At 47.8% G+C, this 26,056-nt stretch overlaps 1 protein-coding gene across 6 annotated transcripts in view; it reads left to right on the top strand.

Annotated features, from left to right (window-relative positions):
* Positions 1-26,056, top strand: part of DVL1 (dishevelled segment polarity protein 1) — a 135,659-nt gene that overhangs the window by 63,920 nt on the left and 45,683 nt on the right. For 4 of the 6 annotated variants that reach the window (XR_014158745.1, XR_014158746.1, XM_081870987.1 and 1 more), the window contains exons 5-14: positions 1,507-1,645; positions 6,092-6,185; positions 6,667-6,736; positions 9,198-9,337; positions 10,765-10,841; positions 12,491-12,558; positions 15,900-16,049; positions 21,176-21,307; positions 22,644-22,811; positions 23,016-23,222. Coding sequence is in view for 4 of the 6 variants with exons in the window: in XM_081870987.1 (XP_081727113.1) it covers positions 1,507-1,645; positions 6,092-6,185; positions 6,667-6,736; positions 9,198-9,337; positions 10,765-10,841; positions 12,491-12,558; positions 15,900-16,049; positions 21,176-21,307; positions 22,644-22,811; positions 23,016-23,222 (1,245 nt within the window). In the remaining 2 variants the exon portion in view is untranslated. Of the gene's footprint in view, positions 1-1,506; positions 1,646-6,091; positions 6,186-6,666; positions 6,737-9,197; positions 9,338-10,764; positions 10,842-12,490; positions 12,559-15,899; positions 16,050-21,175; positions 21,308-22,643; positions 22,812-23,015; positions 23,223-24,949; positions 24,989-26,056 lie in introns of all 6 variants that reach the window. The other 2 variants (XM_081870986.1, XM_081870985.1) reach the window with 2 other exon arrangements.

Below are 26,056 nucleotides of genomic sequence, written 5' to 3'. Positions count from 1 at the left end.
TTTCCTGGGTTTCTTCTTCCGCCCTTGTTTTCAGAATTGTCTGTGTGAATTTCCCTCTCCCCTCCATCTCTCAGAACCAGTTCACATAAACAGCTGATGGGGCCATTAATTCTTCATAAAAGGTGGAAGTGGATGGTGTGTGTGTGTGTGTGTGTGTGTGTGTGTGTTTACTTTGGGGATCAATCATTGATCTGGCAATGAATGAGGAATCTATGCTCAGGGTCTATATCAGACACCTGGGACTAGCCACTCCTTTCCACCGGGCTGTGTGTGTGTGTGTGTGTGTGTGTGTGTGTGTGAGTGAGTGAGAGAGAGAGAGAGAGAGAGACCTTCCTTCCCATCTCCACAGGTTTTCAGTTCAGAATTTGGCAGTCAAGTCTGACAAGGGGAAGCTGGGTCAACAGAAGATATTTGGAGGTGCCCAAACATGTTTGCTCTTTATTGAACACGACGAAGTAATCTGGAAAGAATTTTCTCCTGCTAGGTGCTAATCCTTATTCGATTTTCTCTCTCTCTCTCTCTCTCTCTCTCTCTCTCTCTCTCTCTCTCTCACACACACACACACACACACACACACACACACACGAAGCTGCTGGTCTTGAGAAAACCTCCAGTTGTGTTCTTGAATCTGCGCCCCCTCTGTACTGGCATGTGTTTGTTTTTGCTGGTATCTTCTGCAACATGCCAGTAAACGCAATGATAGCGCAACCCACAACCACTATGCACAGCTGGTGAAAAAATTAACAAATGGGTCCTTGTGCACATTTGGACGAAAGGTGGATACTAGTCTGAAACGGCTGAAGACGGGTGCACTAGGGGTGTGACTGAATACTGCATTTGCTGTAAAGAATTCTCTTTAAAAAACAACAACAATGGAAGTAGTTGAATCCCTAACTTGTGTGATTCTTCCAGGCTTCTCTCAGTGTTGTGGTGCAATCATTTTTTTGTTCCATTTAGGAATCGTTTCCCGTTAAACATCATGGAGTGATTGATAATGAATACATCATATAACATATATTACTATGTAACCTTGGGTTACATACGTTTCAGGTTACAGACTCCGCTAACCCAGAAATAATGCTTCAGGTTAAGAACTTTGCTTCAGGATGAGAACAGAAATTGTGCTCTGGCGGCACGGCAGCAGCAGGAGGCCCCATTAGCTAAAGTGGTGCTTCAGGTTAAGAACAGTTTCAGGTTAAGAATGGACCTCCGGAATGAATTAAGTACTTAACCTGAGGTACCACTGTAAATATAACAACAACAGTGCTCTTAGTGATGAATAATAGCTACATTTACACTCCACCCTTTCAGCCATGAGCTCAGGGCCGAATACATTGGTCCCGTCCCCCCATTCAGTCTCACAACAGCCCTGCGTGGCTGTTTAGGCTGAGATATATTGATGGGTTCGAGGCTGCTTAGCAAGTTTTGCACCTGACCGTGGATTGGAACCCGGGTCTCCTTGTCCAGAGCCCTTCTCAGTGTAATGTTGCCTTCCTTTCCCTGCAGTCTCCCGCATCAATGGGCACCCAAAGCTGGACCGACACCGGGAGCACCCGCCGGGCTACGACAGCTCTTCCACCATGATGAGCAGCGAGTTGGAGTCCAGCAGCTTCATCGACTCCGACAATGACGAAAACACGAGCAGGTAAGGATGGGCCGGTGCGCAAGGCAAGGAGTGCAGGAAGGTGCCTTGTAGCGAGTTTGCCGATGGTCCACCATTGCTCAGGGTTGCCCTCTGCCTGAAGCCCTGGGAGCTGCTGCCAGTCTGTGTAGACAATACTGAGCTTGACCTGGCTTGGAATTTAGGCGCCTTCCTTTGCTGCTGTGCCCCAAGGGAAGGTCTGTAATTCAGCAATTGTTCAGTCCCTGCGTCTGCAGGTATGGAGAGACCCTGTGGACAACACTGAGCTGAGATGGAACAATGGTCTGACTCATCTTAAGGCAGCTTCCTTATTTCCCTTAAGAGATTCATTGTGAAGGACTTTGTCATAATGGTTGTTGTCATCTGTCAAATGGAACAAACAAATGGCAAGACTTTAATCCAAGTTATAACCTGACTTCAATGGTTATGCACACATCTGGCAACCCCACCGTATACAAGCCTTTCCACTTCCGACAGTTACCTTATTAAGCCTAGGTGGGTAGTGCTGTGGTCTAAACCATGGAGCCTCTTGGGCTTGCCGATCAGAAGGTCAGCATTTCGAATCCCGGCAATGGGGTGAACTCCCGTTGCTCTGTTCTAGCTCCTGCCAGCCTAGCAGTTCAATAACAATAACAAGTAGATAAATAGGTACTGCTGTGGTGGGAAGGTAAACGGCATTTCTGTGTGCTCTGGCGTTTGTCATGGTCTCCCATTGCATCAGAAGCGGTTTAGTCCTGCTGGCCACATAACCTGGAAAACTGTCTGTGAACAAACCCCGGCTCCCTCAGCCTAAAAGCGAGATGAGCGCCACAACCCCATAGTCACCTTTGACTGGACTTAACCGTCCAGGTGTCCTTTACCTATTTATTATTTTTAAGCCTAGGAGGTATTAAATACCAAAGAAATAATATTTTTTGTCCCTCCTGTGCCACTAAGGCTTCGTGATGCCTTCCACACCTGTCCTTTTTATTTTTTAAAAAGCCAAACTTGGACTGTGCTCAAGGTGCCCAGAGATTGGGATGGCGGGTTTTTTCTCCACGTGGGAAGGAGGGTGCTCTGCCACCAACATCCTAAAGGACACCCACCCTCCGCTTGCCCAATGAGATGGTTGTTTCTGATCCATTTTCTTCTTCACCCACCCACTTTTAAGCTTCTCAAAGGAACACGGCATCTTTAACCCCCACCACTTTCCTCTCCCATTTTTTTAAAAAATAAGTGGAATATTTCTGTAGCGGTGGACGATCCATGCTGGGATTGGATTAAGAGCAGCCCAAAGTGGGTTACTGGAGCGTCGCACGCTGGATCCAACTAGATCCAGCCCCAGTGTACATTTTCATAACACCCCTTTCCCTGCCCTGCTCCAGATTTTTATCCTTCCCTGTAGAAGAAAAAATAAAATAAAACAAAACGAATGGCTGCAGAGGCTGCTATGGAGGGCCCCTTCCCCCCTTTCCCTTTCTGAGCTGAGGGAGGGAGTCTTGGCACAAGCGAGTGGCTGGCTGGCTGGCTGGCCATCCAGTGCATCGGGGTGGAATGTGCCAAGGTATGTTGTTTAATATTACAAAGATGATGTTCATAAGCGGATGAGACATTCCGTCGGTGGGGGAGCTTGGGGAAGGGGGGCAGCAGCGGCAACAGCAGCTCCTGAGATATGGAAGGGGATGGATTATTCTGCACCAACAGCAAGAGGACAGAATAACAAAGCTTTTTGTCTGGCATTGCGAAAGGACACACCGGCACAAGTGCACTTGGGTTCTCAAGTCGGGCACCAGCAACTTGCGCAGGGGGGCAGGAGGGGGCATTGTGGGGCTGAGAAAGGAGGCCTGGAAATTGTGTTAAGAGAAGGGGCACATTCCTCATGCCCCACCTGTGCGTGAGTACTCTGGTCTTCTTTCTTCTTTGAGAAATATGCGTCTGCGTACAGTTGAAGCACCTCCCTCGAATCCCAGGAACTGTCGCTTACCCCTCACAGAGCTGCAGTTCCCAGCACTCTTAACAAACTACGGTTCACAGGATTCTTAGTGGTGTGCTTTAAATGTATGCTATGCATGCAGCCGAAGAGTAAGTACTCCGTTTTTTCTTTTCTTTTCTGGATAGATGTAGAGTTGCATCGAATGCTACACCTGCCAGGGAACCTTCTGCATGCAAAGGGGATGCTCTGCAGCCGAGCCACAGACCTTTCCTTTTCATGATGAATGGAGAGATCTGTCAATCCCTACCAAACACTGCGCTTCCTTGGCAAAAAGTAGCTATTAATCAATTCACAGGCTTTCTGGGGGGCAGGGGAGGGGGGAGAAGGAATTATTCAGATTTGGGAATGCAGTGCCAGGAGGGTTCGCAGGTTTAAAACTCCTTTCCCTACATGCGAGACCTTGGTCCTCTTAAGTTACTCATTTCTGCAGTTCTCGACATTTCCACAGCAATTTGTGACTTACATTTTCACAATGACTTTTTTTTTAACCAGCATTTTAGTGCAAATTTCACCATATATATATATATATATATATATATATATATATATGCGCAATTTTGAGTCATGTACCCCTTTTTGTTATTAGTTTCCCCTAACACAGTGGATTTTTGTAGTATCTTTATTGAATCAATGCATATTTATGCACTTCTCCCCCAATACATGCATTTATAAACATATTGCTCCGTTGGACAACGGTTTGTGAGGCAGAGTTAGGGAGTTTCTCGTCAATAGCAAATGAGTTTGAATTTCTCCTCCATCAATTGCGACAGGTTCCCACAGTCTGGCTTAGCTTGGCTTGGTCCAGTCAGTGGCAAACCCGGGTTTGCAACCAAATAACAGAACTGCCCCTTCCTATTTGGGTTGCTTGAGTGAATCACAATTAATGCAGTCTGTGCAATAGCACTGACAATCCCTGAGCTCTTCCCCTGTGAGATAAACATATTGAGTGAGATCATTGTTTGTGGGATGCCTAATTTAAACAGCACATTGTTTCCATTCCGCTTTCCTTCCCGTCTTTTTGAGAAACGAGATTGTTTTGGAAACTTCGGGAGTCGAGAACGGCTGCATCACCCTGCAGCTCCCCCTTGTGGTGAGCCACTAAACAGCAGGTGACGGCTTCTCAGTGGAGTCTCTTTAAGGACCAACTGTACCTTCCTAGTCTGCCCATCGGACCATTCTTGGCAGGAAGGAGTACAAGAGGGCCAACAAAGAGTGCTCCCCCAAAACCCAGTTGTCTTCACCCCCAAAGCTGTGGTGGGAAAAGAACTGAGGGGAAGCAAAAGCCCACCATCTGAAGGAGAGCCCCTTACCCTAAAGGTCTCCCCTTGAGATAGACTTCCCTAGCGGCCTTTCAAAGCATCTTCCCCATTGCTTTGCTTAGGGGAAAGAGCATAGCTCAGTGGTAGAGCACCTGCTTCGCATGCGTAAGGTCCTGGGTTCATCTCCAGGTAGCAGCTGTCTGAAATCCGAAGAAGTGGCTGCCAGTGTTTAGGCAATATTGAGCTAGCTGGAGCAATGGTCTGGCTCCACATAAAGCAGGTTCCTATGTTCCTATGGGATATGCTGAGGGTGTAAGACGACCAGAGGCAGGGACGAGGTCTATTTGTCCCTTCAATTCTGTTCTCAGCAGGTTTTCACCATCCCTTAAGTCAGCGGTTCTCAACCTGTGGGTCCCCAGATGTTGCTGGACTACAACTCCCATCATCCCTGAGCTCTGGCCTTGCTAGCTAGGGGTGATGGGAGTTGTAGTTCAACAACATCTGGGGACCCACAGGTTGAGAAAGGCTGCCTTACGTGGGTGGACATGACTAACCTAAGCCCATTGATTTCTGTGGGTTTATTCTGAGCAGAGCACCCTAACTGTACAACCTAGCAATTCCAAAATATAGACGTGCTTTTACCCTCGCAAGACTGAATGTATAGCCCTCGGATGTACTTGAAGGACGATTCCAACAGATTCCACACGAAAAACGCTTATGTCCCTGCGGAGATGGCAGCACCAAATCAGTGGCACATGCCCTCCTGGCGTGCACTCTTTACAAAGACCTGAGGAACAAGATTATCACCCTTCTTTTATTGTCCATTCCTGGTCGTCCAACCACTGCCATGGTGTCTTTTCTCCTGGCAGATCAAGAGGAGCAGATGACAGCAAAGGTTGCAAGGTTTTATAGCTGGGGCAATCAGAATAAGGTCCACTGTTTGACTGCTGATTCAGCATCCTAAACTGTGCTTTATTGTAATCGACTTTTCATTTTGTTCTGTGTACAGTATATCACAATGCTCTTTTGTTGCTATGGCTGATGGCTAACGCAAATAAAGTTTTATTCATTCATTCTGAGTTGGATACAACGCAGTGTGTTTTCACCGGCAGCAGGCTCAACTCTGAGGGCAAAAGAAAGCAAATTTTGCAACCTGTCAACATGTGTTCTGAATTTTCTCTTGATTTCTTTTTTTGGTCCTCTCTCTACCCCTCCCAGGTTGAGTAGCTCTACAGAACAAAGCACTTCATCCCGTCTCATCCGGAAACACAAACGCCGTCGCCGGAAACAGAAGATGCGACAGATTGACCGGGTAAGCCTTTGTGGTTTGGAGTTTGCGGCCTTCATTAAGAACATGAAGCGGGGGGGGGGGGGTTTAGGACGTGTGGCCCTCCAAATAGTGTGGGACTCCAACTCCCATCAGCCCCTGCCAGCATGCTGGTGTTCCAGGATGATGGGAATTGTAGTCCAAAAACAGCTAGAGAGCTGCAGGTTCCCCATCCCTGCTTTAGACAAAATTGTAAATAGCTGTTGCCTGGTGACCTGTGGTGAGTAACAACGATCCCCAGGCAATGAAATAAATGTCTTCTTTTCCTCTTGTTTTCAAGGCTAACATAGGTACGTGTGGGCCAGCAGCCTCATGTAGGCTTATTTATAAGGATGCCACAGAAGTTGGCCTTTGAACCGTTTCTTGGCTTTCTGCCTATGTCATTGCCCAGCCGACTCTTGCAATCGCCACGTTCTGAACTGCAGAAACTGCAAATTATAGCCAGCTTCTCCTTTTTGCCTTTCAGTCGTCTTCCTTCAGCAGCATCACGGACTCTACCATGTCCCTGAACATCATCACTGTCACCCTCAACATGGGTAAGCCCCATTGGCTGAGCTGCTGTTATGTCATGGCATGCTCACAAGGAATTGTAAACGCAGTCGCAAAATGTGCACATTTGTGGCAATGACTCTTTACCCATCTTGCCTCTACCAAAGCAAACTAGGTGTGCACAACCAGTAACTCTGTACCTTGGAAACTGGGGAAAGTGGCATGGTGCTGTCAAGATCTTGTTGGGCTCCAACTCCCATCGACCCCAGCCAGCATGGCCAGTGGTCAGGGATGATGGGAGTTGGAATCCAACAACTTATGGAGGTTCCCTGTCCCTGAACTGGGAGCAACGTCCAGAAAGGAGGCCCCCTGCTGTGTGTCTGCATGACTCCCTGCTTTGGTGTGTTTTTTTTGTACATGAACAAAACAAAGACATCAAAAGTTGCAATTAGCGGATATATTTCAAAACACAATTGTTATAGTGGGCATTGGGAGTCAGACAACATCTGGATGACACCGTGTTGGCTACCCTGTTCTTAAGACCATGGTGACAAGCCTTTTCAAAATTGCTAGTTCCATGCCTCAGCTAACCTTGCTTCTCTCTCTTCCCCATCTGAATGGCCCACTCCGGGCGGCTTCCAACAAAGTATTAAAATACAGTAGTCTGTTAAACATTAAAAGCTTCCCTAAAGAGGGCTGCTTTAAAGAAGGGCAGTGCCAAAGAATGCTCCAACTACCGCACAATTGCACTCATTTCACACGCTAGCAAGGTTATGCTTAAAATTCTACAAGGCAGGCTTAAGCAGTATGTGGACCGAGAACTCCCAGAAGTGCAAGCTGGATTTCGAAGGGGCAGAGGAACCAGAGACCAAATTGCAAACATGCGCTGGATTATGGAGAAAGCTAGAGAGTTCCAGAAAGACATCTACTTCTGCTTCATTGACTATGCAAAAGCCTTTGACTGTGTCGACCACAGCAAACTATGGCAAGTTCTTAAAGAAATGGGAGTGCCTGATCACCTCATCTGTCTCTTGAGAAATCTCTATGTGGGACAAGAAGCTACAGTTCGAACTGGAAATGGAACAACTGATTGGTTCAAAATTGGGAAAGGAGTACGGCAAGGCTGTATATTGTCTCCCTGCTTATTTAACTTATATGCAGAATTCATCATGCGAAAGGCTGGGCTGGATGAATCCCAAGCTGGAATTAAGATCGCCGGAAGAAATATCAACAACCTCAGATATGCAGATGATACAACCTTGGTGGCAGAAATTGAAGAGGAATTAAAGAACCTTTTAATGAGGGTGAAAGAGGAGAGCACAAAATATAGTCTGAAGCTCAACATCAAAAAAACGAAGATCATGGCCACTGGGCCCATCACCTCCTGGCAAATAGAAAGGGAAGAAATGGAGGCAGTGAGAGATTTTACTTTCTTAGGCTCCATGATCACTGCAGATGGTGACAGCAGTCACGAAATTAAAAGACGCCTGCTCCTTGGGAGAAAGGCGATGGCAAACCTAGACAGCATATTAAAAAGCAGAGATATCACCTTGCCAACAAAGGTCCGTATAGTTAAAGCCATGGTTTTCCCTGTAGTGATGTATGGAAGTGAGAGCTGGACCATCAAGAAGGCTGATCGCCGAAGAATTGATGCTTTTGAATTATGGTGCTGGAGGAGACTCTTGAGAGTCCCATGGACTGCAAGAAGATCAAACGTATCCATTCTTAAGGAAATCAGCCCTGAGTGCTCACTGGAAGGACAGATCCTGAAGCTGAGGCTCCAATACTTTGGCCACCTCATGAGAAGAGAATACTCCCTGGAAAAGACCCTGATGTTGGGAAAGATGGAGGGCACAAGGAGAAGGGGACAGCAGAGGACAAGATGGTGGGACAGTGTTCTCGAAGCTACAAACATGAGTCTGTCCAAACTGCGGGAGGCAGTGAAAGGCAGGAGGGCCTGGCGTGCTCTGGTCCATGGGGCCACGAAGAGTCGGACACGACTAAACGACTAAACAACAACAACAACAAAGAGGGCTACCTTTAGATGTCTTCTAAAAGTCTGGTAGTTGTTCTTCTCTTTGACCACTTGGGGGAGGGCGTTCCACAGGGCGGGTGCCACTACCGAGAAGGCCCTCTGCCTGGTTTCCTGTAACTTGGCTTCTTGCAGTGAGGGAACCACCAGAAGGCTCTCGGAGCTGGACCTCAGTGTCTGGGCAGAACGATGGGGGTGGAGACGCTCCTTCAGATATACTGGACCGAGGCCGTTCAGGGCTTTAAAGGTCAGCACCAACACTTTGAATTGTGCTCAGAAACGTACTGGGAGCCAATGTAGGTCATACTTCTCTGAAGTCTCTCAGCCTCACTCACCTCACAGAGTGTTTGTTGTGGGGGAGGAAGGGAAAGGAGAATGTTAGCCGCTTTGAGACTCCTTAGGGTAGTGATAAAGAGGGATATCAAATCCAAACTCTTCTTCTTCTTCTCTTCTTCTTCCTCCTCTCTCATTTCCAGAAAAATACAACTTCCTCGGAATCAGCATCGTGGGCCAGAGCAATGACCGAGGAGATGGTGGCATCTACATAGGCTCCATCATGAAGGGCGGTGCTGTGGCGGCTGACGGAAGGATCGAACCAGGGGACATGCTCTTACAGGTTGGCACAAGCATAGGCTCCTAAGGAGAGCTTGGCCTCTGCATTGGGGCGAAGGCCCAGAAGGTCCAGCATCCTGTTCTCACAGTGGCCAACCAGAAGCTCCTATGGGAAGCTCAACAGCAAGACCCGAGCACAAGGGCCCCTTCCCCTCCTGTGGTTTCCGGCAACTGGTAATCAGGAGCCTCCAACCATGGAGGAAGAGCAGAGCCATTGTGGCTAGTAGCCTGTGATAGCCTTATCCTCCATGAATTGGTCTAATAATCCTCTTTGAGAGCCATGCCGTTAGGGGGTCATCGCTTTCCACAGTGGTGGGGCACCATAAATTCCTGCAAGTGCAGGATGAGGCTCTTGTCCTGCTGGTGATTTGCTGGCAGGCAGCCTTCTGGGGGCCACATAATAATAATAATGATAATAATGATAATAATGATGATAATAATGATTTATTTATTTATACCCTGCCCATCTGGCTGGGTTTCCCCAGCCACTCTGGGCGGCTTCCAACCGAATATTAAAAACAATACAGCATCAGACATTAAAAACTTCCCTTAGCAGGGCTGCCTTCAGTTGTCTTTTCAAATTAAAATAGTTGTTTATTGCGCTGGACCTCAGTGTCCGGGCTGGATGATGGGGGTGGAGAGGCTCCCACGGGTGGGTAGGGCCAGAGGCAAAAGTGGGCAGAGCAATGAATTTAAAATTTAATCATTGTAAAGCAGGTTGGTTTCCACCTTCCGCTCTGTCCTCCACCTTGTCAAGCAAGAGGCATCATCCGAGTTGAAAGACGCCTTCCATCCAGGCGAAAACACCCCAGGAGGATGCTAAGCAGGGCTGGGCAGGTGGTGTGGCCTGATGAGATTCCCGAGGGCCAGGTAGACGGGTCTAGAGGGCCACATTGGGGACTGAGCCATCCTTGTATGCCAGGTGTGGGGAACCTTTGGCCTTCCAGATGTTGAACTACAATTCCCATCATCCATTGGTCATGCTTGCTGGGGTTGATGGGAGTCCAGTTACATCTGGACGGCCACAGGATCCCCATATCTGATGTAGTTCCTTGGAGCAGGGCTCTCAGCGATGAGCGTTCAGTGTTCAACTGGGAGGCAGCTGTTGTGCTCATGTCCTCCTCCTCGGCTTCTGACAGTGGCAGATTTTGCGCTTTAGAATTTCAGCGGCACCCGGTGCACCACTGAAATCCCCCCCATGCCTCTTGCACTGCAATTTCAGTGGCACCCCCTGCAGTGCCCTTTCGGCTTGGTGCCCATTGCGGGAAAACCAGCCTTCCTCCCCATAATCCGCCACTGCTTCTGATTGGCTACATTGAGAACGGAATGCTTGGTCTTTGATCTGGCCCAAATCAAGGCTCCTCTTCACCTTCTTACGATTTGGAGGGGAAACCCCTGGCGATAACAGATTCCTCACCTGTTGCACTCCAGGTGAACGAGGTCAACTTCGAGAACATGAGCAACGATGACGCAGTGCGGGTCTTGCGGGAAATCGTCTCCAAGCCGGGGTGAGTGATCATAGCAAAGCCAGGGCACTGTGCGTTTGTGTTACTCCTGCAGTTGTTGTCTTGTATCCGGTGGTGGTCCTACTCAGAGTAAACCCATTAACATTAATGGAGTCAGCACTAATTTCAGAGGCTTTACTCTGAGTAAAACTTGGTACAGCTCATTGACTGCAGCCAGTGCAGAGAGCCAACCTCCCAAAATCTGTCTTATATTGTATTTTAAACAAGCGCTCATGCTTCTCATCCTTTGTGAGCTGTGTTTTATCTGATCTGAGACTGTATAATAAATGATTTCATTTGATTTGACTCCCAAAATCAGCCTGGGCTCAGGCTCGGGGTTATGAAGAGACAATGTTGTGGTTTTGAGATTTGTGTGTATTAGGGGGGCTGTGTAAATAAGACTGCACTCTAAACCCAGACCCTGAGACTCACAATGAGTGCTGTGGGGCTTGTCCCACATTGGGCTGCATGGAAGGAGGAGATGTGAGAACATGATATATCAGATAAAGACTCTCCTCCCTGGAAGAGAGGGGTTGTGGGCGGGAGCCCGAGCTCCGTCTCCCCCACTTACCTGGCTGGCGCCCGCCCCCATCGGCAGGCACCCAACCAGGTGCCTCCGAGGGGGCGTTTTCAGCAGCCTATGTGCTGTGGCGCCAGCCCCTCCTCGGCCTCATTCTCCTTCGTCCCGTCGTGAGTCACCCACCCTCCACTCCCTTTGAGATCAGGGTCATAAATTTCCTTGGCCTTGCTATGGACCTTAGGTTGGTCGCCCTGGTTGTCCAGGGGGCCTGGTAGGAATTTTTCCATTTGGCTTTGGCTTTTTGGTTTTTTCGCCTACCTCGTAGCAATCGTCACAACTTTCGTGGTATTGGTGGGTAGGTTAGGCATTGGAAAAAATGCGTTGTGGTGTCGAAGAGCTAGGTGTGGCCATCGCCTATGCCTTCAATATTTTGCGTATTCCGTTAAAGGAATCTGGCGGTCGTGTATTGTGTCCGATGCCTGCTTGGCGGGAGGCCATGGCACGACCCTCGGTGACATCAGGGGAGAGCCTATAGTTGGATGAGCATCAACAGGCTCCACCTACTGGTGAATAAACCCCCCTTGTTCTAGACATCCAATGCCTAAGCCAATACCTTTTCACTGCTGTAATCAATAAAGTTGTGGCCTTTTCTTGCCCATTAACCTTAGATTTCGTGTCCTTGTGTATTCATTTCACATTGCGGGGGTCGGGTCCTCGAACCACAACCTCCAAGTTATTCTTGTTAAAACTTCCTGCATGTAGAAAACTGGTATCTCAAGGCAGAGAGAGGGTTAGAAGTTTTCTCCTTGGTGCACTAGTTTACTAGATGCAGTGAGGTGTCATCGTTTTTTGTTGTTGAGTTTTAACAGGGTGGGGCAATCAAAATAAGGTCTCTCTCCTTCCCACCCCTGTGAGTTTGAAGCGGTGTTGTCTGGGATGGACTCTAGCACTTGAGCTTTATTGAGTGATGAGCTCAACGTAGAATCAAAGGGCAGAGAGGTGGTGAGATTAGGAACCTGGAACCATGTAGCTGGTGGGAAGCCATGGACAGAACGTAATAAGGTCATTCCTTTGAGTGTTCTGTTTTCGTTCCCTTCATAATATATATCTGTTTTCTATATTTTTTCTCCAGCCCTATCAGCCTAACAGTGGCCAAATGCTGGGATCCGACGCCCCGGAGTTATTTCACAATCCCCAGAGGTGAGTGATCCAGCCATTGCGAACAGCTTAAAGCACACACAGTTCATGGCATTGATCGTCCACGAGGTTTTATAAAGGAGTCGTGCTGATGATGATGATGTAGAAAGAGGGAAACTTTTGATCTAGAGCAGTGATGCTAGTGGAGAGGCTATGTAATCTCCAGGTGTTGTTAGACTACGACTCCCACCATCCCCGACTGTTGGTCCTGCTGGCTGGGGCTGATGGGAAATGTAGTCCCACAACATCCGGGGACCTGAGGTTGAAGAACACACATCTAGGGAGTCACCCAATGAAATGGATTCATCTTCTAAATCAGGGATGTCCAACAGGTCGATCTGGATTGACTGGTCGATCCCTGGGAGGTTTTAGTAGATTACAGTAGGCTGACTGTCTCCTTAGACAGCTCTATCACTGCTGGGCGCCTGTTTTCATTTATTCGACCTTAACCTGCACATAAGCGGGACGTTCCCAAAATAGTTCAACAATTCTGAACTGAACCCCGCAAAGTACAGAATGTTCCTCCCCAAAAGAAGCACAACAAGTTTGACCCTGATCCCCCCCCCCAAAACGGGACTTTCTTCCCTAAATAAAGCTTAACAACTTTAACTTTTAAGGGTTTAGATCAGCAGTTCTCAACCCGTGGGTCCCCAGATGTTGTTGGACTACAACTCCCATCATCCCTGAGCTCTGGCCTTGCTATCTAGGGGTAATGGGAGTTGTAGTCCAACAACATCTGGGGACCTACAGGTTGAGAAAGGCTGGTTTAGATCACTGCCAGATATTAATCATGTGAGTAGATCACAGTCTCTCGGAAGTTGGATGCCCCTGTTCTAAACGAATTTTATGCTGCTTCACACAGTTTTTTATGCTCATTCTATGCTGCTGCTACTTTTGTCTCTGTTGCCTTGCTTGCTAAATTATTTAATTTTTGCATTTTATTTATTTTCTATTTTTGAGCCGCCCAGAGGATGCAGTTAATTGAGCAGAATGTAAATGCAGGAAGGAAATAAATAAGAGTCAGGGCTGGCACAAGGAAATCCTTGGTAAAACAGACAGGGTTTATGCATTTGTAAACCATGGATCCATCATCATCATCATCATTTTATTTGTATGCCTCCTTTCCGTAGTTAAAACAGCATGACAAGATTACAGCATGACAAGATTTACATAATCACCAACATAACAAAAGTCATAAACAACAAATAGAACACATCAAAAGGTACACAACCAAATGGAAAACATTTCCACATAAATCATAAAATCTAAAACTAAAAATACAACATTAATATCAATAACAATTTAAAATGACATAGATAAAAAGTAAAAGAGGATGCGGGTGCCACTGTGGGTTAAACCACAGAGCCTAGGGCTTGCCAATCAGAAGGTCAGCGGTTCAAATCCCCACAACGGGGTGAGCTCCCGTTGCTCGGTCCCTGCTCCTGCCAACCTTGCAGTTCATTAGCACGTCAAAGTGCAAGCAGATAAATAGATACTGCTCCGACGGGAAGGTAAACGGCATTTCCGTGCACTGCTCTGGTTCACCAGAAGCGGCTTAGTCATGCTGGCCACATGACCCGGAAGCTGTACGCCGGCTTCCTCGGCCAATAAAGCGAGATGAGCGCCGCAAACCGAGAGTCGGTCACGACTGGACCTAATGGTCAGGGGTCCCTTTACTTTTACCTTTTTGAAAAGTAAAAATCTATACATGCAGTCTACCTGATCCATATTTCTTACGGAAGGGTGGATGAGACTCAGAACTAAATACTATTCTGACCTGAACTTTGACCAGTAAAGTGAAAGCTTTAGACACCTTATGACTCTTCCTAAAGCTAACTGTATTTATGGGCCCCACCAGCCTTACCTTGGATTCAGCCTCGAAGGGGTGTGTGTTCTCCAGCCCAGAGTTTATTTGCTGGAACTGAAAGTGTAGGTTTGAGCTGGACCCTGAAATGAAACAAGCAGAATCCTGTTCTGATTGACTAGACAAGGGCAGAAAGCCCAGCTTCTTATTTATGCTTTCAGAAGACTGGCCAATAGCTACCCAGGACGCAGACCCTTTTTAGCAGGGGCAGTCAAGGCAGCTTTTATGTCAGAAGGTTTTGGAAGATGATGATGATGATGATTAATTAAATTTGTATGCCACCCTATACCCATAGATCTCACGGCAGTTCACAACATAGATATAAATATAAAATATTGATATTTAATTGTGTTTTCCTTATCTCCTTCTTTTGACAAGCTTACCCAGGTGTTTAGAACGCTGATTCGTGTTTTCATCTGCTTTTAGTTTACTGATGGTTTTAATCTCTCTGAACGTTTCAAATTATTGTTGTTAATTGTTTTTATTGACAATCTTATTGTTCTACCTTTTCCATAAACTGCTTTGAGGTTGTTATTGTTGTTTACAACCAAGCGGTGTGTGAATTGGGTGAAACAATAAAAGAAAATGAATATTGTATTTCATTGTATTCACAGTTTGAATTATGCGGAATGCAATAAAATGCAAATATATGTGAGAAGCAATACAGATACTATTAGGAACCACCTAGGATCCAGCACTGTACATTATAGAGACATTTGTTAAAGGTTTGCCAAGACCCTCAGCCATTTTCAAGTGGTCTGGGGGTGGGGAAGAGGGGAGGTTTCAGGAGCCATGTTGCACGCAGCTTTTTCTTGTGCCTAAAGCCGCCTTGAATGCTTCTCTTAGGAGGCAGGATATACCGTATTTTTCGCTCTCTAGGATGCACTTTTTCCCCTCCAAAAATCAAGGGGATATGTTTGTGCATCCTATGGAGCGAATGCAGGCTCCTTGGCTTCAGCGATAGCAACGCGAAGCCTCTGAAGCACAGAGGGAGCGCCCCCTCCGCGCTCCGGTGGCTACGCGTTGCTTTCGCTGAAGCCTGGAGAACGAGAAGGGTCAGTGCGCACCGACCCCTCTCGCTCTCCAGACTTCAGGGATAGCTGCCTGAAGCCTTTGGAGCGCAGTGGGACCTCACGCTGCACTCCAAAGGCTTCGGGTTCCTTTTGCTGAAGCCGGGAGAGCAAGACTCTCCTGGCTTCAGCAGAGAGGGAGAGCTGTGCAGCGCCCCTTCAGCGAAGCGGGAGGAGAAATGGAAGGGGCTCTGTTTCTCCTGCTGCTTCGCTGAAGGGGTGCTGAGCAGAGAGGGGGAGATTTTTTCCCCCTTGTTCTCCCCCTCTAAAACAAGGTGCGTCCTATGGTCGGGTGCGTCCTATAGAGCGAAAAATACGGTAAGCTTTGAAAGGAAAGAGATGAACCGGCACAGAGTGTAGTGCGCTTGCTAACCCTTTCTTCTCCCTCCCCGTTTTCTCTCGCGTTCCAGCTGAGCCCGTGCGGCCGATCGACCCCGCTGCCTGGATCTCTCATACCACGGCCCTGACGGGAGCGTACCCCCGTTACGGTATGAGCCCCTCCATGAGCACCATCACCTCTACCAGCTCCTCACTAACAAGCTCAATTCCCGATTCGGAAAGTAAGTCACACTGCCGCCAGGACCGGGCAGGTTATTTCCTCCTGCGCAGGGCTGGCAGTGTAGAGCCAAACAAACAAAACTCCAAACAAAACACACGCAACACAAGAAACCCCAAAAGCAAAAGAGCTCCGGCAACAACAATGCTGTGGGGAGCATAAAACTTGTTTTCCCTCCACCCATGGCCATCCAAAACCCAGAAGGATAAGGTTATCAGCAGCTGCGAGGCCTCGGCGGCTGTGATTTACCTCTGCTGTAGGAGGCAGGAGGCCTCTGAATATCCGGTGCTGGGTGTTGAACGCTGGGAGAGCTGGTGATGCTCTCAGGGTCCTGCTTGCAGGATTCCCAGTTGGGCATCTGGTTGGTTGCTGGACTAGATGGGCCATTGGTCTGATTCAGCTTCAGGGCCCTTCTGATGTCCTCATTAAAGGACATTTGCTTATTTGCTAGGGGACTAGCAAATTCACAGGGCATAAGGCTGCCAGTGTCTATTAACCACAGTGGCTAGAGAGCTGCTGGACCAGAAAGGGCTCAGCAGAACTCTTCTTACATTAGTAAAGCACAGGCCTGGGGGGGGGGATTTTCTTTTTCTTTTCTTTTACCATTCAAATATCTTCGCCTTTTCGAACGGCTTCTAGCCCTTCACACCCAACCTTCTTCCTCCAAGGAACTCAAGGTGGTGTACATTGTCCACAACAACCCTGTGAGGCAGTGACTGGAGCAACATCACTCAGTGAACTTCATACCCGAAGGAGAAGGGATCTGAACCCTGGTCTTCCAGGCCCTATTGAAGCCCTCAAACCACTACCCTACACTGGATAGTGGTGCAAAGCTGGGCATACTTTGGGTTCGAGGGCTATTGCCCAACCCTCCCTACCACTCCGAAAAAACTTGCTATAGGTACCGGTTGAAGCCTCGGAGTCCTTTACAGTACCATCCTGCAGAGAGAAGGGAAGGGGCATAGCTCAGTGGTAGAGCATCTGCTTCACATGCAGAAGGTCCCAGGTTTGATCCCCGGCATCTCCAGGTAGGGCTAGAAACCTGGAGAGCAGCTGCCAGTCAGTGCAGGCTGAACTGAGCTAGCTGGACAGCTTCCTGTGAGGATCAGCAAAAAAATATATCTGACTTTGCCTTTATTTTAGCCAAAGCAGCCTTCTCCAACCTGGCAGTCTCTGTGCTGGGTGGGGCTGTTGGGAGTTGTGGTCCAAAATGCCTGGAGGGCGCCAGGTTGAGGAACACTGATCTGAAGTCCCCTGCCCCTGGCACATGCATGCACTATTCTGTGCATACTTGAGATTGTTAGCGCCTTTGACTGTCTGCCGACAGCTTGCCGCTGGCTGCTGTGACATTCTTTGCATTCTTTTGGGGAGATAGCGATGTGAGACCACCCTCACAATGGCGTTGCTAGAGTAAGGACTACTTAGGATTTTTTTTTAAAAAAAAAATCTACAGCAAAAATTGGCAGGTTTCCTAAAGGGGATCCATGGAAGGACAGAGGAGGCTTCTCCCACAGATAACGTTTTAGGCTGACACCACCCAGACGTTAGAGACCCTTGGCATGCGGTCTTTTTCAGTGGATTTAAATACCGTATTTTTTGCTCCATAAGACTCACTTTTTCCCTCCTAAAAAGTAAGGGGAAATGTGTGTGCGTCTTATGGAGCGAATGCAGGCTGCGCAGCTATCCCAGAAGCCAGAACAGCAAGAGGGATTGCTGCTTTCACTGTGCAGCGATCCCTCTTGCTGTTCTGGCTTCTGAGATTCAGAATATTTTTTTCCTTGTTTTCCTCCTCCAAAAACTAGGTGCGTCTTGTGGTCTGGTGTGTCTTATAGAGCGAAAAATACGGTAGGCTGTTTGGCTTTTACAAGCCTCTTCTCAGCTGGCTCCAAGGGGGAGACAAGCAAACTATAGCATTCATTTCCAGAAGATGTAGAGATGTTGATGGCTTCCAACTTGGAGGGCAGCTTGAATTCTATCAGTGGCTACTAGCCATGACAGCTATGTTCTCTTTCTACTGTGAGAGGCAGTATGCTTCTGAATACCAGTTGCTGCTGTGTAGGAACTAAAACAGGCAGCTGCAGTCTTTCCATCCCCACGTGGTTTCTGCTGTGGTCTTTTCAGTCTCCTACACGCACCCCCCCCCCCCCGAACACACCAATACATAAAACCCTCACAATGGGCTCTCCCCGTTTATTGCTCCCCACACATTCAAATCGGAACGTTGTCAAACCCAAACCACAGGTTGCTTTCCTCGCTACTAACCAAACTAACTTCCTGCCAAAGCCAAATGTTGCCTCAGAGCACCTGGCGAGAATTGGTTGCAAACGGGACTCAGGAGCCTCTGTGGGTAAAACGGCAAGTGGTGGATGATGCTGTTCTTCTGGTGTCGCAAGGGGGTGCATGGCCTGAATCTGTGTGTTCCCAAGTCTTCCTTCATCACGCGCTTCCCCCCCTTTTCTGACGGATGACATAAGCATGGAAAAATAAGTGGATCCCAAAGTTTCTGTGGGAAATGATTCAGTGCTGTAGCTCCATTAAAAAAATAAAATCCAGATGTGTTCCGGTAGTGCAGCTTCGCCAAGCTGATGCCCTCCAGATGTTTTGGACTACAACTCTCATCAACTCCAGGGTCTCTCTCTCCTCTTTTCTCTCTCTCCCCTGCTAACTCCTCTCTTTCCTATCTATCTATCTATCTATCTATCTATCTATCTATCTATCTATCTATCATCAATCTATCATCTATCTATCTATCTATCTATCTATCTATCTATCTATCTATATCTATCATCTATCATCTATCTATCATCTATCTATCTATCTTTCTATCTATCTATCTATCCCTCCCCTTCTCTGCCCCAGGGACTGATGGGAGTTGTAGTCCAAAAATTCTTGAGGGCAGCCTCCCTGGGTGCCTAGATGGCTCCACCCACCCTGGCACCCCATTGGTCTCCCTGCTGGCCTGATATATAAAAGCTTCTGGTTCAATCTTGACTTTTTAGTCTGGGGCAATTGCCAGGTTGGCCTTGACTGCCTGGCTTCTAGCCTTCATTCTTTCCTCCCTCCCCCCTCGTTTTCTGGATTCTCCCCCAAATAAATAAATATTTTTTCCTCCACGTAGAAAACTAGCCTGTTAGAGAGAAGGGCTTTTCTCCTGGACATGTGAGTTTTCAGTATGCAGGGATTTGTTTTCACTTGCTCAGAGAGGGCGTTCAAACGTGTGAGCATCTCTCTCCTTCAGGTGAAGCGGTATAGCCCAGCAAGGTGGTACAGCCCGGGGGCAGGTTGAGAGCAGGTCCCTAGGCCAGAACGGCAGTTTGACGTGACTCTAGTCAGCCCCTCCCCATGCCGTCCCCACACCTTTCGTGACCAAGGAAGTGCCCTTAGTGACACCATCACTTTTAATCTGGAATACTTCACTTGTGAACACCCTTAAAGTGGGGCTGTATGTGATAAAGATAGATAGAAGTATCTCAGATATACTTCTTCAGCCAGTGTAGGTTTCACATCCAATTTATTTAATAATAATAATAATAATGGGAAGAAAGCCTAAATTACACAAAAAGTCCAGATACATGTGTCATTCACAGAATGCAGTTGTGCAATAGAATTCTTGACATGAAATTTGGATGAACAGAGATATAGATATCCTCCCCAATAAAGCACCACGTAGCTGCAGCACAGGCACTTCAATTCTCTCACATACACCCCGGCCGGTCTCCTTTTTAGACAAGGTTCTCTATTAAAAGCAAGAGATTTCAATTAAATTTATTTCAACGCTCAAGAGCCTTTGGTGCCTGTAGGGGGAGATCCAAATAATGACACCCGCCCCCTTCTCGCTGGCCTCCATGCTGTCTGTTCTTCAGCACAAGCCATGCTGAAATGAAGACAGGCCACGCAGGATTTGCCAGTATAGTCTTCAGGCCTGGGCCTGAGGTGTTTGGGTACCTGAAGGAGGAGGCCCAACTGCTGCTAATTCACTTCCCTAAGGCTGGAAGTTCACAAACAAGAACTTTCCGCTGGATTTTTGGGTGGCTTTGAATAGAAAATGGCCCGTCTCTTTTCCATTTTTGTTCGCCTTGTTCTGAGGGGGAAGAAAATGCTGGTTTGTGGCACCCATTGTCCCTCCCCCAGAATCCCCTCAGAAACGCACTCTGGGTTGTACCTGATGCCAGTCCCACTCAGAGCAGACCCATAGAAGATAATGGATGTGACTACCATAGGTTCATTCATTTCAATGGGCCTCCTCTGGACATAACTGAGTTGGAAGCAACTCAGCATCATGATGGATAACATGAAAATGAGGGGGACAGATCCTGAAGCTGAGGCTCCAATACTTTGGCCACCTCATGAGAAGAGAAGACTCCCTGGAAAAGACCCTGATGTTGGGAAAGATGGAGGGCACAAGGAGAAGGGGACGACAGAGGACGAGATGGTTGGACAGTGTTCTCGAAGCTACCAGCATGAGTTTGACCAAACTGTGAGAGGCAGTGGAAGACAGGAGTGCCTGGTGTGCTCTGGTCCATGGGGTCACAAAGAGTCAGACACGACTAAACGACAACACCCTGCCACCACAGCCTCCACCTGTGATAAGTTTCACAGCTCATGCAAAGTATTGCCAGAATGATCCCTTTCACCATTCTGAGGGGGGAAATGGTGGCCTCAGGCAGCTATCATTTCTCCCCCAGAATCCCCTCAGAACTCCTCCATGTCATGATGTGAGTGTGTAATGATGGGTAGTTCCTGCTGCCCTGATCAGCCCCCATCAGCAGTGGGTTTCACATTTCAGCCAAAGTACTGCAGAAACAATGCCTTTCTTGTTTTTCACCTCCAAATGAGGCGGACAAAATGGAGGGGACCAGTTTTCCTCACACCCTGTCTACTTCTCTCTTGCTCAGCTGAAGTTCATTTCAGTTAGGCTTCTGCGGGAGTAGTTGCTGGCCGATTTTACCTCATGGTCAGGTCCTTCTCTTTCTCTGCAACCTCCACGCTAAAATGCCCACCTCAGCTTTCCTCATGGCAGGGCTATCCTTGCGTAAAACTGCTTCCCCCACCCCCACCCCGCTTTCCCTCTCGGCCTCCATCCGTTCCTTGTTTCCTTTATAGCAACATCTCCTCTTCCTTTCCCCCCAGAGCTGGACGAATCCCCTTTAACTGTTAAAAGCGACATGGCCACCATTGTCAAGGTTATGCAGTTGTCGGATTCTGGCCTTGAGATTCGGGACAGGATGTGGTTAAAAATCACCATCTCCAATGCAGTAATAGGTGAGTGACTCCTCCTTCTGCGGCTGGGGGTGGGGGAGAAGGTACCTTACTAAACTGAGGTTTTCTTTTTTGCTGCTGATGACATTTGCTTGTGTGGGTGCTTATGAAGGAACTAACCAAACCAGGTTTCAGCAACATGGTGCCCTTCTGACACTGCCGGACTCCGGCTCCTATCATCCTTGACCAGTGGCCATTCCTGGCTGGGGCTGATGGGAGTTTTAGGCCAAGGAAGGCTGAGTTGGGCCAATGGAATTCCAGCATACAGTGATGTCAACTCTGGCAGCAAAATATTCCCTTTCATATTCTGGATTACGGTTTGTGCCACTTTGCTACCCTGCCAGCTTGGATGAGGAATTGTGAATTACTGTCACAGCTTGTGTGTTTTTTCCCCGGAACAGAGAGGGAGTGAACATAGCAGTTGGGCTAGATGACCCTTGGCAGTCCCTTCCAACTCTACAATTTTATGAGTCTATGACGGTGTAACATGAGACAGCCTTTACTTGCTGGGGCTCATGGGATTTGTAGTCCAAAACAACTGGAGGGCACCAGGTTCGCACAAGAGCATGGGGCAGTGCAAATGTAATGCAGTCCATCCTTTAACCACAGGTAGTGAGCAGCATCCACTCCTCCTCCTCTTCCTTTCCCCCTTCAATTCTTCCTACTCTTCCTCATCACAGTTAATGGTTTTGTCCACAGCACCAGCCGTAGCTCTGGTTAAAAATAGCTGGGGTCCATGGTAACCAGGGTTTGAAAGTATGGTTGGCAAACCATGGTTTTAAGGAGGGAACATAGCACCAGCTGCTACTCCCACTTATTCTGTGGTGTATTTATCTGAAACATGTTTTCCCCAGCTTCAATAGTTTTAAGCAATCTGCATACTCTCTGCCAAACCAGATTTGGCTACATAATGATATTGCTGAGAGAAGAAGAAGAGTTTGGATTTGATATCCCACTTTATCACTACCCTAAGTAGTCTCAAAGCGGCTAACATTCTCCTTTCCCTTCCTCCCCCACAACAAACACTCTGTGAGGTGAGTGAGGCTGAGAGACTTCAGAGAAGTGTGACTAGCCCAAGGTCACCCAGCAGCTGCATGTGGAGGAGCGGAGACGTGAACCCGGTTCCCCAGATTACGAGTCTACCGCTCTTAACCACTACACCACACTGAGCAAGTGAGGGCAATGGGGACTGAAAGCAAGTGAGGGCACAGGCAATGTAAAATAAACAAGTTGTCATTTTTATCAGGAATGCCGGTTTAGGTGGATGGGTGGGTGGGGGTGGAATTACCAAATTGGTGGTGCTTCCCCCCCTTTGACCACTCCCCTTGCTTGTTTGCAGGAGCGGACGTGGTCGACTGGCTTTACACGCATGTGGAGGGCTTTAAAGACCGAAGGGAGGCCCGGAAGTACGCCAGCAGCATGTTGAAACATGGCTACCTCAGGCACACTGTGAACAAAATCACGTTCTCAGAGCAGTGCTACTACGTCTTTGGTGATCTCTGCGGCAGTAAGTCCCCCTCCTTACGCCCTTTGGGGAAGGGTCTGGTCAGCAATGGCTTTCCCAGGTCTCAGGTCCTTCCCAGCCCCAGCTGAAGTTGCCTGAGATTGAACCTGAGACCTTTTGCATGGAAATCACATACTCTGCCCCTGAGCCATATTGTTCCGTGTGTCTGCGCCATCATGGAAGTTGTTTTCTCCTTTCCATCTCCAGATCTGGCTGCACTAAACCTTAACAATGGTTCCAGCGGAGCTTCAGACCAAGACACCCTGGGCCCCCTCCCGCACCCGGCCACGCCTTGGCCCTTGGGGCAAGGCTATCCTTACCAATACCCCCTTGCCCCTCCATGTTTCCCGCCAGCCTACCAGGACCCAGGCTTCAGCTATGGGAGCGGCAGCGCAGGGAGCCAGCAAAGCGAAGGTAGGTTCTCTGGCGTGTGCATCCCCCTTCCATGATTTCCATTCCTGCTGGCCGTTTGCTTAGTTCTTCTCTCTCCCCATCCCCTTGTTTTGGTTTTCCTCTCTCCTCTTCTCATGACTCCCTTTGTCTATCATGCATGGAATTGATTTCGTTCTGCTGCAACGTGAAGGAATGATTGTTTTAAATGAGCTGCCTGCATAGATTTCGTGACCTGGTTCACATTAAATGGCAAGCCAAGCCGTGGTTTAGCATATGTGAGTTAAAGGCACAGGTTCCTGGAGTGCAGATCCCAGCCACAGCAGTCCTCTCCTGATACTGCTGCACTGCCTGGAGCTAAGCCATGGTTTGGTGTATATGGTTTGTCTTGCTGCAGACAAACCACAAACTCTAACCAAGGTTTGTCTTGCAGTTACCACTTGTGCTTTGTTTGAAGTGAAACAAACCATGAGCCCAGGCTTGAACATAACACTAAGTCAAACCATAGCTTAGCCCCAGGTAGTGTTGTTGCAATAGTAGAAAAACAACTACCAAACTTTTAGAAGACAACTGAAGGCAGCCCTGTTTAGGGAAGTTTTTAATGTTTTAATAGGTTATTGTATTTCAGTGTTCTGTTGGAAGCCACCCAGAGTGGCTGGGGAAACCCAGCCAGATGGGCGGGGTATAAATAATAATAATAATAATAATTATTATTATTATTATTAGTAGTAGTAGTAGTACTAGGGAGGAGTTCAATGGCCACGATCTTAGCCCAGAGAACCCACATGTTTGTATGCTCATGCTAAGCCATAGTTTGGCTCAACATTACCTGCAAACTGCGTCAGTGTCATCTTTCTGGAGGAGGGAGTAGTGTTGTGTTGCCTACATGGGTGGCCAGATACAAACCATAGCAGCGTTAAAAAGCACCCATTGATAGCGTTAGTATTATATGTTATTAGGCTCCATGCAAAAATCAAAACGGTCCCTCTCCATGGGCCTGATTATAATCTAAAGCAAATAGTCACAGCAGAGTCAGTAATTTAACATTTCATATCTAAAAATAAGCATTATTTTTGGTTAATGACAGATCAGCTCTGAAAAACAAAACAAAAGGTGAGGTGGGCATGGGCGTGGGGGGAGAGAGAAAGGGAACTTGGATATTCTGGCTGCCGCCTGTCCAGCCTACCACATTCCTGTCCAACAAAGACTTGTTTAAGTTTAGTTGCTAAAACAGTGAGTTGGGCTGCATTTTAAGGTTGCATCTGCATCATTTAGAAAACATTTTGAACTTTGTGCGGTGAATTTGTGCAGCCACAGAGAATGCCTTCTCCCAAGCCAATGCCACAGTGAACTTCTGAGGGCAGTGGAAGTGCCAAGCCACACTCACTCTGCCTGCTGGGTTTAACACCTGAGAGGGTCTGTAGGGAATGTTTGGGGCCTAAGTCATTTATACCTCCTCATATGAGCATCCAAGAACAGCCTTGGCGGGAGACTGTACTAAGCAGGTTGCTATGAGGAGAGATGTCCTTTCCTGGATGCACAAGTGCAAGGGCTATGCTGTATTAGGCACAAAGATATGTGGGAAAGTGGGAGCAGAGAGCATGATGGGGGTAGTGTGTTGCTTTTCCCTTCACCACCTTCTGCCTAATAGTGCATTGCTGCTGTGGCTGCTGCAGTTGTGTGTCATTTCACTTGAAGCTTTCCCCCCTTTTCTTTTGTAACTGTTATTCCCTTGTTTTGTCCTGAGCAAGCATTAGACTGAAGGATTCATAAAGGAATGGCTGGGACTGGTAAGCGTCTCACACACCTCCCTTGAAAACTGATATTATTTCTTCATATAAAGCATGATCATCTAGATTCTTGTGTCTTCCCCCATTCTGAAACTCTTAGCGTGTCTCTCCTCCCCATGCTCTTCTCTCTGCCCCTCTGTCCTTTTTGTTTCCTTTTGAATTATCCTGGGCTGCCCAGCCATCTGAGCTGGGACAGCCTGCAGAATAGGAAGCAAAGCTTTCACTGGAGAGTTTGGCTGGAGTTTCCCCAGGGCTGATCAGCAGATTGCAGTTTACAGGGTGTCAGATTCACTTAGTAAGCAGGAATTGCTGAAGTTCTTCAGGACCTTGGAGAGCTCCATAGTGAAACAGACCTTGCTTTGGATGGAGATTTGAGTTCCACTGAGCAGCTAGATGGCAAAACTGAGAGCTCTAGATCTACTCCCAGTCTGAGAGCTAGCAGGAATTTAATGGGACAGAATGCTACCTTCTGAAACTTCACACATTCCAGATGGCATCTGTTTTCTCTTCTGGGAGTTTACTGAGGAGTGATGGTCGATAAAGGGCTAGAGCTGCAGATCCTAGAGTCCTTTCTTGTGGAGTGTGCATACTCAAACACACACACAAACTCTTTCTCTAGATCAGCCTTTCTCAACCTGTGGGTCCCCAGATGTTGTTGGACTACAACCCCCATCACCCTAGCTAGCAAGGCCAGAGCTCAGGGATGACGGGAGCTGTAGTCCAACAACATCTGGGGACCCACAGGTTGAGAACCACTGCTCTAGATAGTTCACAGAATGCTTTTCCCATGGTCTGGATCTTTGGCCAGCTTGAGGGCTGTTGGACTGTTGAGACAAGCTTCTGCTGTCTCAGGCATCAAAGGTGGAGAACTCATTGTTCTTCCCTTGCCTGTGTGTGTTTTAATACAGTATTTTGGATACCTAAGTACACAGAATAACTTCTTGCAGCTTGCAAAGACTCTCTGCATTAAAGCAACTGCAGCCAAATACAACTGTGTGTGCATGCCTGGTCAGCAGCTATGCTTCCTGGAAAGCCACTTTTGATTCTTCTAATAGCAAACTTGGATGG

The sequence above is a fragment of the Podarcis erhardii genome, assembly GCF_964252035.2.
Source record: "Podarcis erhardii genome assembly, chromosome: 7".
In the NCBI taxonomy this organism is placed as follows: domain Eukaryota; kingdom Metazoa; phylum Chordata; class Lepidosauria; order Squamata; family Lacertidae; genus Podarcis; species Podarcis erhardii.
This window is presented reverse-complemented; position numbering and strand designations above follow the sequence as displayed.